Source organism: Microchirus variegatus, assembly GCF_963457635.1.
Source record: "Microchirus variegatus genome assembly, chromosome: 13".
NCBI lineage: Eukaryota > Metazoa > Chordata > Actinopteri > Pleuronectiformes > Soleidae > Microchirus > Microchirus variegatus.
In genome coordinates, this window is record NC_139814.1 from 859,125 (window position 1) to 878,396 (window position 19,272).

The window sequence follows — 19,272 nt, forward strand, 5'->3', positions numbered from 1 at the left end:
TTTTTTTTTTTTTTATTGAAACAATCGTCATGAACAATCATGAGCTAGAGAATCTTTTGAGCCCTTTGTTGGGAGATATTTTTTGTGGAGTGTGGCCCTGCGATCAGTTACCTCTTTTAAAGTCTAGTTTCAGACTCCCTGCCTATTTTATTGTCAACACGCATGAAAGCCATAGACCCGGAGAACACTGGATAGCTTTAACGTTGGAAGCGGGGGGTAAAGCCACCTTTTTTGATTCTTTTGGATTTCCACCAGACTTTAGTCATTACCCCTCAAGCATTTTACAGTTTTTGGAAAATCAGCGAGGAGTGAAAGAAATTTTTTATCACACCCATCAACTTCAACACCTTTTTTCTCTAGTCTGCGGTCAGCATTGCGTTTATTATCTCTGCCAGAGGGCCTGCGGGTTATCTTTTAAACAAACGCTGTCTTTGTACCAGGAGGATGCCATAGAAAATGACCGTAAAGTTTCCAACTTTGTGAATAAATATCGTAAATGCATCAAAGCATCAGAATGTCAGAGCTCATTCATGCAACAAGTACCGTGTGCTTTACAAATGTTTAGAGAATGTTACCGTTTGTAAAAGATGAATAAAAGTTTTAAAAAAAAATCAGCTTGACTCTGTTTTTTTTTTTTTTTAAATGATATACATTTTATTGAGTGAAAAATAACAATTAATAGTTGATCCAGTGTGAAGAGTGAGGGGTTTTTCTCCTCTTGGGATTTGCTTTTGCGCCCCCGGGGCCCAGCAAAAACTCCCCCTCCTCCTCCTCTTCTTCTTCTTCTTCTGCTTCTCCTTCTTCCTCATCTCGCTGCAGCCCGTGAAATTTGAGACGTTCATATTGACCTCTAGCCTTGGGGTTTTGGATGGAAGTGAGAGGAATGTTCAGCCCTGCCAGTGTGTCCAAAAAATTCATCCAGCCACGGGGTGCAGATTGTGCTTTTTTTTTATAAGAGAGTGAGAGGTTTTTAAATAAATCAATCATATGAGAACCTTTCACAGCGATCCCCTTATAAACAAATTCCCCTTTAGAATTCCACCCCGCATCGCTCTGGGATAATTTCCCGATGATGTATTTAGTGTTTTTGCGATCACGTGGGGGCATATTTTTTAACACATCATCCATGACATTGTCGGCTATGGGTTCATTATCGTCCGGTGGCTTCTCGGTGGGGGAATGCAGCGTCAAAGACACTCGTTGCTCTTCCTGCTGACCCTGCTTCATGAGTGTGAGATAACGCTGCAGTAAGGCATCATATTTTTTCATTTTTTCATACTGATTCAACCCTGGTTCATTTAAAACGGCTCTCATTTTTGCATCCAGATCATTTTCAACCGTTTGTCTCATGTCTGACGGTTGTTGTCGTGTCAGTCGGTTCAACTGATGAGGTGAAACAAGAAACATTTTCGACATGGTTGATTCAACAACGTAAAAAAAAAAACAAACAAACAAAAAAAAAAAAACACAACAACTTAGGACTTGCGGTTGAAAATCCCTCCAAAAAGCTGACCCAGGAGTGGGACGGCTGCAGACAGCAATGGAAGAATAAACCCACCCGACTGCTTGAGCAGAGTCTGGCGTTTGTGTTTCAGACTGGTTTTTTTATCAGCCAGTTGTCTGATCAATTTTTTTCGGCTTTTTAGTTTTTTGAACTGACAAGGGGAGAGTGGGATGTTCCCCTTCAAGAGGTTTAACGCCACCTCACTCAGTGCTTGGAGAAAGTCTGATGAGCAGTGGGAGAGAATCGCCTTACGTTTCCGGGGTGTGGCGTGATACAAAGCCGTCAGTAAGGGGCCGTTTCTTTTTAATCTTGCAGACATATTATTTGGTTTTAGGTACGTACACGGCTGGCCACTGTTGAGGAAGCAGACCCGTCCTCAATCTGTAACGATCTGGGCAGGAAGGCGTGAGGTCGACGATTAAATATCCGTGAGAATCTTTGACTGCGTCTTCATAACTCTGCATGAAAAAACTCTTTTGCGTGGGAAAGATTTGATGAGCCAGTATCTTGATTTGTAATTTGTCACGGGGGTTATTAAACAACACCATATAGTTGCTGTTTAGACTAATGGTACGACTGTATTTACCCCTGTGAAACACATTCTGCGTCAACATCATGACGCTCATGTTTCTATGATGTCTGTACTGGGTGAATATTTTAGCCACTTCTGGATGGTCAGAGGCCTGGAAAATGACGTCGTCGAGTATAATCAAATGACGTTGATCAGGAGGAAACAGGTCTTCATCTTCAAAAGAATCAGGCAATCCTTTGACAAACTTGATTTTATTCATCTTTTGCATTTCTTTGTACATGGGTTGAAAAGAAGTATAAATCCATACAATATTTTCAGGTAAACCATTCATGACATGTTCACAGTTTTCTAATACACTTTTTACAAAGTAGGATTTCCCACACCCACTCGGCCCCACAATCAAACAGGAAAAAGGCATTTTTAATCTGGGGTCAAAATCAACCTCCTCCATTCTAAAAACCAAAAGGCAAACTTTTTCCCTCTTTTAAGAGACGTCTTTTGTCATACACCACTCTAAACTTTTTCTGAAATGATACATTTTTTAGTTCAATGCTCTTTTTATCCCTCACAATCTGTTGTTGGGGTATTTCTATTACATCCTGCACGTTGTTGTTGATGTAACCTTCCACCAGCTCTTTCACACTGTCAAAGTTGACCCTTTGACTGGTTTCACTCGTTTGCGTGATGCCTTTAGCGCGGAGCACCGTCTTTTTTTTATCTCTGGTCTGATACGCATAACTCTTTGGCCCCGCCGCAACAAAGTCTTGAATGCTGTCGCCTCCCAGCTCGTCTGTAAGCTGACCCAAGTAGTCACCGAGTTCTAAAGGCGTCTCCCCTTCTTTCACGACATAAACGAGGCTGTCTGTGTCGGTGTAAAGGACCTTTTCCTGTAAACGTTCTAGATAACTGTACATGGTCAGACGTGCGTAGGCGGTGGTAAATGCGGCTATAAACACGTTGTTGGTTTTACCCGGGGGCACAACGCATCGTTTGTGATGATTCCACTGCACCATCGCCGTGTGGTCATTGATAAAGTGGAAATACTTGATGTCATACAGTCCTGAAAACATCATGTGGAGAAATTTTTGTGGGTCATTCATGAGTGTGGTCTGTGTGAGGTTGCTTCTCTGTGCAAATTTTCCCCAGAAGCTGTTGAGACATAGTTTAGCCACTTGTCTCTTGGCCGGGTTGCTTTCAATTTTATCAGCATCCAGCAGAATGCCTTGATGAGTCTGATAGTCCCTGATGTACCTATCTCTGCTCTCTTGATCCCTCGCTTCAGGCGGGTAACCTGAGGCTTCCTGCTTACCTTTCAGAAATGTGTGTATATAGTCTACGAATATCGCATCGCTTTGCTTATCAAAGTGCCAGACCTCTGTGATTTTACCCAATCTGTAGCCAAGTTTGAGGGCCTTTTGCAGTTCAACACTCACCCAGACCCCCGTCAAGGCTCTGGCCTCATCATCGTGGTGGCATGGAGAGCTCTGATGATTGATTTCGGCACATGTGCGGCAGAGCGCAAACACTAGTTTACCGCGTGAGGTTTTATGAGGTAAAACAGGGAAATAGAGGCCTCGAGGAGGATAGACTACGCAGCTGACGAGGCCAAAGTAGTTTTGTGGATGGTCAAAATCTCTGTAGATGATGGTAGGATGCCCCAGTGGGTAGGGAAAGCTGCAATTGACATAAGGATAGAGCGACGTGACATCGACATAATGCACCTTTTCGTTTGGAGCAGCTGTGTATCTCAGTCTAAACGCATTTGTCCTTCCGCCGAAAAGCGCCTGACGCGGGCTAAGTGGGGTGGGTGCCTGAAATTCCTTCAGAAACTCTATCACCCCTGGATGAGATTTAGTCATTTCACACCAATCGTGTTCTGTCATGACGAGGACGTTGAGACCGTAAACAGACTTTAACGTCCTTATTCTTTCCTCGCTCGCAGCATGCAGCTCACCAAAACTTCCACCGGTTAATGGATTAGTTTCATGGGGCTGGAAACATGTGGGACACCCGTGATAGAAACACCCGTGAAATTCCCACACACACTTGCCATCCTCTGTCTCAGCATAACCATCTACAAAATATTGGCCAATTTGTTTCTCTCCCCTGTTTAAGGCATGTTGGATAAAGATGTTTTTGTCGCGCGCCTCCCATTCTAACCACTGGATAGATGCATTGGAGTAGCGTTTAAATTGTCGTCTGTAATCGTCTGGCGAAGGAATGGCCAGAGAGTTGGCAGGCAGAAAATTTGTGACAAACACTTTTGTGCAGGCTGAGGCTATGGTGATGCAGCTAAAGGGGTCTACTTTAGTATCACTGAGAAATTGTTTTCTGAATGTAACACAGCCCTGAAGCAGAATATCAACGTCATTTTTACAATAACGTCTAGCTTCTGTTTCAAAGTTAAAACGACCCAAGGCCGCTTTTTGGTACCAGACATAGAACCGCTCCTGTTCTTTCTGTGACATCCGCTCTACGCCGTAATAATGAGCCGAGGGGAATGACCCCTCGTATTGGAGGTGCTGGTCAGAGCTAAAGAGATGAGGGAAATAGCCCTTGCTTTGTTCAGAGAAACCTAAGGCCACAGGCATGGCACTCAGACGCATAGGGAGAAAAGACAGCGAGTCTATGAATTTTAGACTATAATCGTGTTCTTCTAAACAGAGGAGTTTACTGCCTTGCATGAGAATGGAGGGTTTTAAACCCAACTCAAGCATGCTGTTAAGAACAATGTAGGCATCAAAACCTTTTGAATTGTGAGCTATGAACACGGTGCCTCTGTACCGAGGTCTCCTGTACTTTAAAAGAAAATCTTTGACGCATTTCTGGCCAAAAGATGCCCACTCTAAACCTTGCAAAGTTTTAGTGCAGACCAGGAAGGCAATATGCACGCCAGCGCGATTCACAAACGTTTCAAAATCATAGAAAATAATTTTGTCGTTGTACTCCTCAGTTGCCATGCGAGGTTGCATATAGCAGAGATGACTGTTTGTCAGATTGTCAGTGTTTTCCCCGCATATCCTACATTTTGGTTTTAGACACTGGTGAGCTTTGCCTTCTCCCTTTATGGCAACATAGTATGTGTTTTTGCATTTTAGACATTTTTTAACCAAGTCGCAGTTACTAGCATACTCCTTAGCCACGGGCCTGAATTGAGGTTGTTTGTGCCACGTCAGGCAGAGAGGAGAGCGACAGATCCTGTGACAATCGCTGCACATTGTTGGTTGAAACTTTTTAAGGGGACAGGCCGCATTTTGGCAGATGGGGCAGAAACCCTGACAGTAATGTTTGTTGGGGGAATTGTACCCTTTGAAACAAAAGTCACAAAAGTAACTGCTTCCTATAAAGCCCTTGGTGTTTTTTACGCCATAATAATGCTCATTCAATAGAAAGAGGAAAAGGGTTTCAGACGGTTTTGGATAGTTTGTTTCAAAATGAGAGAGCGCTTTGTCTTCCGCCACCCTGTAAAACACTACTATTTTACGTTTGATAATTTGTTCAAATTTGTCTATATCACTGAAGGTCACGGGTGTTTGATCATTTAGACCTGCCTGATGCTGTAGCTCCCTCCCATACTGTGCCGCCTGAAGACTGTTGTATGTAGGATGGAGCAGGTGAGCGATACTGGTGGCAAAACAGAGCTGATCCTGTCTGTTGTGTACTACATACAAATGACGTAATTTTTTCGTCACAATCTCTACATCTATTGTTTTTTCAAGTTTTCGTTTACCACCGCCTCTGGGGTTTTGAATCACCTGGACTATTAATTCCAGGGAACCGTCAGTCATTATTTCCCTTCCAGACTGCACTAATCTATCGAGTGTATCTTGGAAAACCTCCATGGCATTTTGGTTATCATCGAGGGTAACCAGCGTGTGGTTTCGCAAGTTTTCTCCAATTATTTCAAACTGAATAACATCACCTCGATTAGTCATTGAGAGAGCTCTCTCGATTGTCTCTTGAAACCCCTCCATGACATTATGATAAAAATCTGCATAATCAGGGGCTGTTTGGGGCTGAGGAAAGTTCAGCAGACGTCTTATTTCAAGGTTGTTAAATCGCTCGCGTCGTATTTCTCTAACACCCTCGGACGTTACGTCCTGAGACGAGGGTACCCCTGCACCAACTTGGATCGATGGAACATTTGAGTTTAGGTCTGTATTTTCATCCGTATCTAATTCGACATTTGGAGGTAGATTAAGTTGCGCTAATGCTTGTTGTAATAGTAACAATGGATCTGATACTGCATTTCCTGAATTTATCTCCTCATTTGAGTTTATTTCCTCATTTGTCTCTGTATTTTCATCCGTTTGTAATTCTGCTTTTGGAGGTAGATTAAGTTGCGCTAATGCTTGTTGTAATAGTAACAATGGGTCTGATACTGCATTTCCTGAATTTATCTCCTCATTTGAGTTTATTTCATCATTTTCATCCGTTTGTAATTCTGCATTTGGAGGTGGATTAAGTTGCGCTAAAGCTCGTTGTAATAGTAACAATGGGTCTGATACTGCATTTCCTGAATTTATCTCTGTATTTTCTTCCGTTTGTAATTCTGCATTTGGAGGTGGATTAAGTTGCGCCAAAGCTTGTTCTAATAGTAACAATGGGTCTGATACTGCATTTCCTGAATTTACTTGAACGCTTGAGTTTGTTTCCTGATTTATGTCTCTATGGAGGGCTGCAGTGACTGTTTGCACGAGTGACAAAAGAGCTGGGAGGCCTTCACTATTTTCACCCATTTTTAGTTTTGATTTACATTACACATTTGTATCCAACAGTTTAAACACAAAAATCAGAAGCTTAAGAAGAGCTCCAAAAATATTTACGATAGTACGTAGTTGACACCGTTCAGATGCGGTCAGATCTCCGATCTCAGTGAGGGGACTCGGATCTGGGTGAGGAGAAGCAGCAGGAGAAGCAGCAGGAGATGCAGCAGGGGATGCAGCAGGAGGAGGAGGAGGAGGAGGAGGAGGAGGAGGAGGAGGAGGAGGAGGAGGAGGAGGAGGAGGATGAGGTTGATCCTGTACGATTTGATACAGCTGATTTCCGGTTTGCCATTGGGGTTGTAAATCTATAAAACAATAAAACAAATCAATTCATCATTCAGTTAAACATTGACAACATGTTGAGACAAAAATAAAACTCACCTAAATCATTTGGGAGTTGTTCGCAGAATTCACCAAAGATGTTGGGTTCAATTTCATCAGGGATGTCAGAGAGAAGGCAGGGATTATATGCTTCGGGCTCAATGATTACCATGTGCTCCTGTTTCTGCTGTTGCTCCCTCTTTTTATTTGAATTATCTACCAACATATACGATTGGTTTTTCTCTCTATCTGATGAGGACGTTTGTCGGAATTCTGAAATCTCAAAATCTGGGACTGGGGCCTGAGGGGGGTCATCGGGGTCATCCATCAAAATTTTGACAGAAGGTGTATTCCCTATTCTTCTTCTATGTCTTTTTTAATTTCTTTTGTGCCCATTTTGGCTCATGAAACTCAGTTGGAGCACTGAACTGTTTTTTTGGCCTGATGGTTGCTGTTAGCCAGGTCCTTGTGGTAGCCAGATTCTACTGGGACCTGGGCCTGGTGGTAGCCAGATGCTGCTGGGTCCTGGGTCTGGTGGCAGCCGAATGCTGCTGGGGCCTGGGCCTGGTGGTAGTCGGATGCTACTGGGGCCTGGGCCTGGTGGTAGCCGGATGCTGCTGGGGTGGGGCCTGGACGTAGTGGTAGCCAAATGCTGCTGGGGTGGGGCCTGGGCCTGGTGGTAGCCGGATGCAACTGGTTCCTGGGCCTAGTGGTCGCTGGATGCTGCTGGTTTCCTGGGCCTGGTGGTAGCCAGATGCTACTGGGGCCTGGTGGTAGCCTGATGTTCCTGGACCTGGACCTGAAAGTCGCAGGATGCTGTTGGTGCCTGGGCCAGGAGGTAGCCAGATGCTGCTGGTTTCCTGGGCCTGGTGAAGTTAGGCTGGAGGTAGCCTTGGCTTGCAAAAGGCCTGGTGGTAGCCTGTTAACCTGGAGGGACCCTGGTTCTGTGGGTAGCCTGGAGGAAGGTTGGGCATATGCGGGACCTGAAACCAGTGCGATAGCATTTGTAACAAAGGGGCTCACTGTTCTGGTTTCTCCTCAAATGTGCAGGAGGAGTCCAATGACCACATGGAGTTCATGAGCCTGCAGCAACAAGGCCATCACTGGTGAGATAGGGGCGCCATACAGTGCAACTCTGTATTTTTCAATGAATGTTTGCACATCAGTTCAGTCTGCTCCTGGGCAGGTGGTGGGCTCTTTAATTTGTTATACAGTATAGCATGACAAAGTGGAAGGATTTCTACGCTGCACTTTTATTTAACAGAATATACATTTGATGACACAAAGCCAGCACTATATGTACTACTCACACACAAACAGAGCACTGGGAAATTAAAACCTACACCAACTCGTCACATAAAGTGAAAGTGGACTGGAGTTTATCGGAGCTATATGGAAGAAGTTTGGGTTGAAAGGAATGAATATAATCATTAAAAATTGTGGACTATCTTTTGGATTTTGTGTTCCAATGAAAAGTAAGTCTCTCTGTTCAATACATACAGTAATTATTATAAATGACTGTGTATTTAAACTCACAATTCATTATTTGTGTATTTTGCTATATTTAAGTGTCAGTACCTCGACCCATGATGGCTTTCTTTGTGTTTCTCTCTGGTCGCAACAGGATTATATAACATTTAGGTCCAAATAGCGACACCAAGAGGCCAAAACTGGAGGCCAGGATGGCAAAAACCTCCACTGCATCTGCATATTTGCCTGGTGAGCTGATGTAAGCAGGGACAAAGGCCACCCACACTGCACAGAAGATCAACATGCTGAAAGTGATGAGTTTGGCCTCATTGAAACTGTCTGGAAGATTCCTTGCTAGAAAAGCTAACAAACAACTGAGGACAGCCAGTAAACCAATATAACCAAGTAAAACTGCAAAACCAACTGTGGACCCAACAGCACATTCATAAACTATCTTGTCACTGTGATACTGGGTGTTTTTATGAGGCACTGGTGAAGCAGACACAAGCCAGACAGTGCAGATTGCTGCTTGAACAGAAGTCAGAACCAGAACTGTCCCTCTCTGCTGCACAGCACCAAACCACTTCAGACTGGACTCACCTCCTGGTTTGGAGGCCCTGAACACAGCCAGAACCACCATGGTTTTTACCAGGATACATGAGACACAAAGTACAAAGCTGATGCCAAATGCTGCATGTCTTAGTTGACAAGTCCATAATCTGGGTCGTCCAATGAAGAGCAACGAGCAGAGGAAACAGAACTTCAATGACACCAAGAGAAGAAAACTGAGTTCTGAATTGTTGGCACGAACTATAGGTGTGCTGTGATGATGGACGAAGATGCCCAGAACAACAACACAGATACATGTGCCCAACAGTGAGGTGGTTGTCAAACAGATACCCAGAGGCTCATGGTAGGAGAGGAACTCTGTTTTCTTAGGAACACAGTGGTCACGCTTGGGGCTGGACCAGAAATCTTCTGGACAACTGGTACACTCCATGGAGTCTAAGAAAAAGAGGGTGATGAGATACATGTTTATACAACATCTATGAACTGTGGTGTTTAAAAGTTTACACTTACCAGTTTTATTGCTGATCTTTCCCTCAGAACAAGGGACACAGTCAAAACAACACTCAGGTTCCCCCTTCTTTCTGGCCATGCGGGTACCTGGAGGACAACTCTCACTGCACACTGACCGAGGAGGCTGTGTGGAGAAACATCAGTCTGTCAGTCAGTCAGTCTGTTAGACTCATCTATAAAGATTAAGGGAAAGAGATGGTAATCTGGAAAAGTAAGAAATAACCTGTTTGGATTCAAAGTTCCAAAAGATTTTGTCTTCATCCAGTGTGAGTTCTTCACCTTTGAAGGCTGACCTCTTAACCTCACCCACTCTCTGAACTTTAGTTCTTCCATCAGGGAGCCACACCCAGTTCATGATGTCATATACAGGTAAGGCATCACCATTTTCATCAAATGACACTTGATCACCAAATGTTGTTGAGAAGTTGACTTTTTCCATATAATGCATAAGCTTTGGAGAATATAATCAGATGCATAGAATTATCAGAATTAGAAATAGAAGATAAATCATTACAAAGCCATTAAAGGATCCAATATTGTATTTCCTGTTGATGATACATAATGTAACAATTGTTCTCTGATGCACTTGGGGTCCCTATAGCCATTGACTTAGCCAAAGAGACAGGTTTTCTGAGATATTGCCTGAGCCTGTTTTCAGGGTAACAGGAGATAAATTCACTGGATCCCCACAGATCCAGAGAGATGGTGGAGGTGTATCACTACTATGAAACTTGCTCTCACCGAGCAGAAGGAGACTGAGCAATGAAAACAAACACAAGCAACAGATTTTGTGGTTAACACTTGATAAACACAACAATGTTAATACAACAATTATTTACATTACACTGCCTTAGCTAATGCTAATATTATGCTAATACAACACGTTTCTGTCCACAGCTATCTTTAGTTGTCGATTAGTTAATCGATAGATTCCAGAGTTTCCCTCCAGGCTCTGACGTGACTCTGGAGTAAGATGAAGGAATCAGGAAGTTGAAGATGTGAGGATACTGATAAATCCAGCATAAATCCCATTTATTTTTGCCACATCTGACGATGCTAACATGAAGTAGCGGATGTAAATAACTGCAGACTTGTATGTCATTAACACTGAGCCCATTTACTCAGACTTAACCATGAAATCTGTTGCATGTGTTTGATTCCATTTCAGCGTGTTCTGCTCGCTGTGACAGCTAATGCAGACCGCTTAACAAAGTGAGAACATAAGACACGCAGTCTAGTTCTCTGTTGTTTTAACAGACTTTCCCATTAAGCACAAACTAAAACGTTAGGCTGGTCCATAATGAGAGGACAGTGTAGACACACAACAGTGCTGCAGCTTATCTGCCATTGTGATGTGAGGAGGAGGACAATGGACACTTTTGATGATATGGACCAGATGGCAAATTAACGACTTTTCCACCGCAGCAACACATGCACAGACAAGGATTGGGTAAAGAACATGTTCCTAAGACTTAAGCTCTTAAAATGAGAAAACACACCTCAATCAGTGGAGGCAGGGATTTTCCACCGCAAACACCACCTACAAATCCTATCTATAAAAGTTATGAAGAGAATCGATTGTACATGGCGGCATTGTGAATTCTGTCCAGTACACCTCTGTGCTAGGGATGTCACGGTTAACGGTGTAACGGTAAACCGCGATACAATTTTTGACGATAATAATTACCGTCTTCATTTAAAAAAAAAAAATTATCTCGGTGAATAACCGCGCCCGCGGTGTAGGCACCGTGAGCCTTTCCAGCGTCTCTGTCTGCTGAAGTTGCCGCGCAGGCGCATTCTGTAGCCTACAACCTGATGTTCAAACTTTATCGAAGCTGGAATCATGGCCGAAGGAGGAGACGACAGCCCTCAGGACATATACGTATATGAAAACTCACCCATAACAGTACAGCGCGGTGCTGGTGTCACATCATCATCTCAGACAACTACCGTGTGTCCTGCTCTCTTTCAGCCGCTGAATAATCCATCTGTTTGTTGTTTTTGTGACGATGAAGTCTGCTAACACGTTAGCATAAAGATTGCTAGCTTTAAATGCTAACAGTCCGCACACCAGCAGTCTCTGAGCTTTCGCTGTCATTGTGAAGATGTTCAGCCACAGACAATTATTTCCTGTTCTCCTTGCCTTCCTTTGTCAAACAAAGCTTTTGTTGATGACTGCTTTGATGACAATCACGCTTTTATTTCGCACTGCACACACACACACATAAGCACAGGAAAGTTCTATGCACTATCTCTCCCCTCTCTCTCGCTCTCTCTGTACTGCATATTAATTAGCCATGTGTATTCTCCTGATCGTCAGCTGATTGGCTGAAAAAGTAACAAAAGCTCTGGAATGTGAGATCGCCACACCCAAACTAGGATTGACACACAGCGATGAAACAACCTTAATTCAAACACAAAGTTTATGGTTTTAAGACCCACAATACTGTGTCAATAATGTTAACATGATAGTACAGCTGCAGCGCCCACCGCCGGTATATTAAAAATGCATAGCTTTTAGGACTATCAATGCTTTCTGAACATATTTACACACTTTTTAAAAAATACCGCGATAATACCGAAAACCGAGATAATTTTGGTCACAATAACCGTGAGGTTCAATTTTCATACCGTGACATCCCTACTCTGTGCAGGAGTTCACAAGCTCTCACTCCAAGAATACAGAGATGGGACTGCCAATAGCAATCATCTATCCACCCCTTACACCAGAAGTACCTCCTACAGGACAACTGGAGGGACACATTTGTATGCTCTTTCCACACACCACATAGACTGGTTTGGCAAACTCCCAAGCCCCTCGGGAAGTTTGAGTTAATCAGTCAATCAAATTCAAGCAAGCGAAACTCCAAGAATTCAAGTTAAATTTAACAACAACATATCTGCCGTTTTGTACATGTACAGTTGTGACAAAGTTTGGTATATTTGAGAGCCTCAGACGGGGCACCATTATGAAAATAATACATATGTGTCCAGCCATGGCAAAAGCGTTCACAAGTCTACTTCGGTACATTTGGAGTTATTTACAGATTCCAAAAGTGTGATTTCTAAGCTTTCCAACAATGTCAAACTGCTTTGGGGAGAATTTCAGCCTCAAAGATTTACACCTTCTGAGAGCCAAGAGACAGAATCATCACATTTACATAGCACAACCCCCTCCTGGTCTAATCTGTCAGTGAAACCACACCCTGCTCTGTATGGGCACAGATACTATTGTTGTGAGCTACACTACTACACAGAACATGGACATTGTTCTCCAGAATCTGCTGATATTGCAGACGTTCTGTAAATCATATAAACTTTATTTCACTTCTCAAATATCACTGTGTTTGTCTCCTATATGATATATTTAACTGAAATTTATTTTCCAAACAACCAATAATTTATAAAGGAAAATCATGAAAATTTACAGGGGTGCCCAAACTTCTGCGTACTACTGTATTTCCATCATCTGTTTTTGTTATTTCATGAAAACAAAATATACTATATATACTTAAGAGAGAAGGATCAAAGACACATATTTCTAATATCAAATCAGACACTAATGAAATACATTGAAGTGGCTTCTGTGGTGTAGTGTGAATGGATCAGTCTGTTCCTGAATGAGCTGATAATTAGGGATGGGAATTTCACACATTTTTAGAGTCGATTGTCTAGGTCCACATGTCAAATTTTTTGTCTACTTTTTTTTTTTTACAGCAGCAGCAATGCGATGGTGGTAATTATTCTACACTGTACTACTTCATTTTAGGCTCAAAAACATGGCTGTAATGTTCATTATTGACCATCAGAACAGCCATAATAAAAATGAGAGGCAAAAAAAAGGGAAAAAAGCGGACTCTCCGCTGGAACACGTGTGTCGCCACTCGCACGCTTGGAGGCACACAGCCAGAACAGCCGGTGACGCGTGCACCATCATCTCACATGTTTGTGCTGGAGCAAGTGAAACAATAACAAGAAAATACGTCCCTGTATGTGACTGAACACTAACGTAACGTATATGAAAACTTACCCATAAGGGCGGTGCTGGCATCACGTCGTCATCTCAGACAACTACTGTGTGTGTCCTGCTCTCTTTCAGCCGCTGAATAATCATCTGTTTGTTGTTTTTGTGACGATGAAGTCTGCTAACACGTTAGCATAAAGATCGCTAGCTTAAAATGCTAACAGTCCACACACCAGCAATCTCTGTGCTTTCTCTGTGAAGAAGCTCAGCCACAGACTTATTCTCCGGTTTTCTTTGCCTTCCTTTGTCAAACAAAGCTTTGATGATGACTGCTTTGATGATAACCACGCTTTAATTTCGCACTGCATACACACACACACTGCACACATAGTTGGCTGAAAAAGCAACAAAAGCTCTGGAATGTGAGATCGCCACACCCAAACTAGGAGCGATTCACAGCGATAAAACAACCTTAATTCAAACACAAAGTTTATGGTTTTAAGACCCACAATACTGTGATTTGAAGCATGTAGTGGCTTCTTCAAAACTTCAACTTGTGTAATTTTGAAAAAAACGGAAATCCCTAATTTTGAAAAAAAACAACGTTTTTCTCGTTTTGCGCTCAGCCGACTTGTTCCCGCTTGGTCCGTGGCGGGTCACATATATTTAAAAAAAAAATTAATTGAATATCAATCTTATCAGATAGGGGCACCCGAGACAGGTCCCTGAGAATGTCAAGGGCAAAACCTCCAATATGCCAGGAGGATGGTAAAGCGGACTGTGCAGCAGCCTCAGCCTCTAACCCCTCACCAGTCCAACCAAAAGCCCAAAGTGTAAATGTGGTGTAACAGGCTGAGCAGGGCAGCGATAGGGCTCTTGGTTGTTGAAGAACACTGTTGATGCCCGCGCAGCGTGGTTGCAGTAGGTCACCATTTAGAGTTTAAGTAGCAGTGTTGTCGTGAAGTTGGTCGACTCTCATGTACAAATTCAGACGGCTAAAAAAAAAAGGAGATGTTTTCCTCCCACTATGCCAGCATGTCGCCTAGTGATAAATCAAGTTACGCTTGGAAATTCACCTTGGTGAATGGGATACAGCTTGATGACACATATGCTTTAGGCTCCGGTGAGTGGATTACGGTGAGTGGATAATGAGACGAAGTGGCCCCGTCTGCAGTGGCCCGATATCCACTCGTACCTGATTGACACTCCGAGCCATTATTCCAAGGAGAACTTAAAGTTCTACACGACTCTGGATGCTTATGAAAGTGAGCATGTGTCCAGATTTTTACCGGCTGCTTCCTACAACTCCTACCCTCTGGGAAGGGTGACCAGAACAAGTTCATGTTAGCTTGTTACCTGATGCCAAAAATTCACGCAATGTTTACTGATGTGGAGTGAGCACGGCAAATTCTTGCTTCTTTTATCATTTGCTCATTACAGTCGCTCCTCCTGATGTCTTGCAACCAAAGACGTCTCCGGGTAGCCATGAAAGGGGTGCAACTCAGTATCCGGTAAAACTTCAGGCTTTTGTCTTGTTTGTTAAAACAATTAGTGCAACCTACAGCACAATTAGACATGTTGTTGTGTTGCTCACAATAGTGCTTTCTGCAACCGACATATGCATTAGAGATAAGGTGACGTGTGCATGATGTCGTCTGCCAAGGGGTCTATAAGGAGCAAGCAGGAGTGACCACTTATTGTGGGTGTCAGTTTCCTGACTGGCAATGACTCCCACATTCCAGTAGAAGGTCAGCACAGCACCAATACTCCAAATCCCAATCCCTCCCATAACCTAGACCCAGCCCAGCCCAGGCTCACAGCAACCCCCCAAATTACATACCATTTACCATTCATTGAGCCCTAAAAGTATGTTAGGGAAACTGATATTTCACCTGCCATGGCTCCAGTCTTTGTAAATGAGCACAGGTGTTGTTGCTGAAAGGTCCTCTCCCTGGCTCACACTGCAGCATGTCATCAAGAGCATATGCCAGAGCGTACACAGCCTTATACACATTATACTCTGGTCTGAGGTTTGAAACATCCAAGAACTCATTCTCCACATTCTCTATAGCTTCCTGTCCAGTGCATAATTCTCCTCCAGCTTCCACCCAACCTGCTGGAGGTGGTGCAAATCTACAGTGAAATGTGTGTTCCCAAAACTGATTCACCTGAAAATAAAATAAAAGAAAAAGGTTTTCTTGAAATAATGACACTATTTAATTTTTGGTAGTTCCATGTCAGATTGAAATATTTAACTCTCACCATGTTGTTTCCATCAGTGTTGTTGTGATGTAGATCAGGACGTATTTTTAACAGGAAGTCTCTGAGTCCTGGTATTTCTCCTCGACAGATGGAGATGCCCAGTGTTCCACTCAGGTACGGCATGAAGTGAGGAGTCTGGAGCACATCACCTAATGCCCAGGCTTCACTGGCAATCCACTGCAGGCCTGTCACATTCTGCCTCACCACCTGTACATTGAACGAGTCAACAAATATATAGATACATCTTTTTTTTAGATAAAGATAAGATAATGAATAATTTAGTTTACGTAGTCGATGCCATACACAGGTATGCACCATAATAAAAGAGAAGGACCTGACTGCAGACAAAATTGCCGACCTCTTTAGCAGAAGTTGATCTAAGTGTTAAAAGACATCAAACTCTATTCTAAAAGCACAGAAGTGGCGAATGACTATTGCTTATAACAGTTTGAGTCATGAGGATTGACTTATGGTGTGGAGGTGCAGGGGTCCACCATATTTTGTTAGCAGCCAGGTACTCTTGTAAAGTAATTCTGCCAATCAATTGAATCCAGGCAAACCCACCACATAGTGGGTCATTTTTAAAATGGAACTAATACCCTAAACCATTTTTTCTGGTGTAAATCAGTGTATATGTGCATCTAGTGATACTATTTGCTGATCCGGATGTTATTTGATGAGAGAAGCAGTATATACACTGTTTATCAGCAATTGCTTCTCTGGTCAAACACCAGCTGCTGTCACTGGCTTTCTTCGTCCACACTTTTGTCACTGGTACTCCTTCATCACCATCTTGTCCAACTAGTGCTTGGCTCATTGACCCAGACTCCTCCCCCTTTTACAAAATCAAGCATTGGGCACAAATCACACTTTAAAAACTGAGGCCTAGTGGTTAGGGCTTCAAGCTTGAGACCGAAGGGTAGCCGGTTCGAACCCCGACCTGTCCGCAGCTGAGGTGCCCTTGAGCAAGGCACCTAACCCCCTCACTGCTCCCCGAGCGCCGCTGAATGCAGGCAGCTCACTCCTCTGGGTTAGCATGTACTTCACCTCACTGTGTGCTGTGTGTGTTTAACTCACGGATGGGTTAAAATGCAGAAATTGGAAATTTTCCCACTGTGGGACTAATAAGGGAATCTTAATCTTAATCTTAATGATATCTAACCAGGTAAATACTGTTGAATAGTAATAGAATAGAATAGTTAAATACTTTTCCAGATGTTATTTCCTGAAGTGATGCTTTATTCAACATAATAATTTTGTTTTGTGAGAGTAAAATCTGAATCATTTGTTTGATGGATTAGTGTAACTTTCAAGTAGTTTTGAGTGGTCATCAAGACTAGAAAAGTCCTATATCTTTTACCAGTCTTGATGATGACTTTTAGTGTTTTACACTTGTTGAGTGTTCTCGACCTCAGGGCCACAACAAGTTCACCAAAACTACCCATAATCCTATGAACAATCCAGAGAAATGAACCAAACACACAGTACAAAGTAACATAAACAGAGTGATGCATAAACATTCTAACTCTAACATACTCCTGGTTGAACCTTTAACAAGTCAGAGGTGTTACATCACCATTTAAACATATTTTTCCAGAAACTAAGTAAATGCAAAAATAACAGTCAGATTTACAGAGAAAACAGTTGTATTTATTGAATATACATCAACACCTACCTCTTTCATGAGGTTAATCACGTGACCCTTATATGCAAACACAATCACCACGCGAACAGTAGATTTCTTCATCACATCCACTATTCTCCTTAGTTCAGCAGGGTCATAAACACGGGGCAAACTTTCTGTGTAAGCCAGACAACCTCCGCCAGCTGGACCCAGATCAGAGTGAAAGGATCGGGCAGCGTGGACTCCATAATCATTATCACTGATGATCAGACCTGCCCAAGTCCAACCAAAGTGTTTTAGAATCTGAATCATAGCATTCACCTATGTGGACACAGAGCAGAGGGATTACTGCACAGGCTGGAATCATCTTTACTAGAAATCCTGCTAAACAAGCAGCAGAGATTTGTGGACATGAAACAGTAGGACAAACAGGTTTATACCAGTAACATTAACTATGGTTCACTCAAGTATAAGGGTAGGTCACACTAAAGACTTGACACTTGTGTGAATTGTTTTATTTTATTATTCTTTGACCCCTATCAACATTTCTCAAATCACAAATAGTGGTTATTTTTCTCTGCAGTGTACATAGAATGTTGTTGCACATGATTTGTTTTATGCATTTTCACCTGAAAACCGTCACTCGGGATTGTCCTAAAGAAAGATGGAAACTTTTGTCGATCACTCAGGCAGGAACATGTGGCAAAATAACTCACCTACAAAACAACAGAGCATGTATTGAAGTGTTGGCTGACATTCAATTTTCCATTAATTACTTGAATCACATTTTAAAATACATCACAATAATGAATGAGTGTATGAATACAAAAAAAACTTACCAGAGGCACTCTGTACGAACCTAAGACTGTGGATATGGCAATAGTACGAGTCGAGGAAGAATCTCCCACAATCCCAAGGACTGGAGGAGTTCCTACACAGTTCTCCTCTAATGTAACTTGCTCTTCTTGACCACTGACTAAGGTCAGTGCTTCACGAAATGCAGTTCCTAGTTGGTTGCAAGTATCATACAGACTGTATCCCAGAGTCACATTAGGCAGCAGGTTTGAGTTTCTGTTGATCTCATCAATAGCAAAGACCATGGACTGAGCCAGTCTGAATCCTAACACAGTAAAACTAACACATAAAATAAAAGTTTTTACCATTTAAATACATCATACAGTCAATGTGAGAAAGCTACACCTTTCATAACATCAGATACTGGAAATAGTGACTTGCGCTTCAACACCATTAATAAAAGTTAAATACTTCAATAAGATCATATTATACTTTCCAGTAGCCTCTTAATTCTGTTTCCCTCACAGACTCACCTGTAGCAGACAGGCTGTTGTGGCTCTGAGGTAAAAGACAGGTCAGGATAAGCTGTAAAGAAGTGAAGTCTGAAAAGTCCTCCAAGAATCACATCTCCAGGTTTGTTCATCCCATTTAGATCAAACTGTCCCTGAAACTGACAAGAGGAAGAATAAATAGAGGAGGAGACAGCAGAGGAGAAGCAGGAGAACAACATTAGGAAGAGGAGACTGTTGTCTAAAAATGTTCTCATGACTTTGCTCTGGTTCGTCCCTGTCTAAGTGCAGGCTCATCACAATAGCACCACATTTTATGTATTTGCAGTGTTGCTTATTTTTTAACACACCACCCATCAGTGCAGAGGAAGAAGCTGTAGACTGAGTTATTCATTTATTTATTGAAACACACAGTATGTCGTTTTTGCCAAAAGGGGTCACTCGA

General features: G+C 42.6%; 1 protein-coding gene across 1 annotated transcript; it reads right to left on the bottom strand.

Annotated features, from left to right (window-relative positions):
- Positions 1-7,534: 7,534 nt before the first annotated feature.
- LOC310936118 (vomeronasal type-2 receptor 1-like) lies at positions 7,535-19,048 on the bottom strand (the record flags this gene model as incomplete). The annotated part of the gene is made up of 10 exons (XM_083900157.1): positions 7,535-8,106; positions 8,702-9,598; positions 9,674-9,797; positions 9,897-10,124; positions 15,530-15,805; positions 15,900-16,106; positions 17,575-17,844; positions 18,153-18,239; positions 18,363-18,657; positions 18,852-19,048. 10 exons carry the CDS (start codon positions 19,046-19,048, stop codon positions 7,535-7,537), a joined length of 3,153 nt encoding a protein of 1,050 aa, XP_083756283.1.
- Between the last annotated feature and the right edge of the window lie 224 nt (positions 19,049-19,272).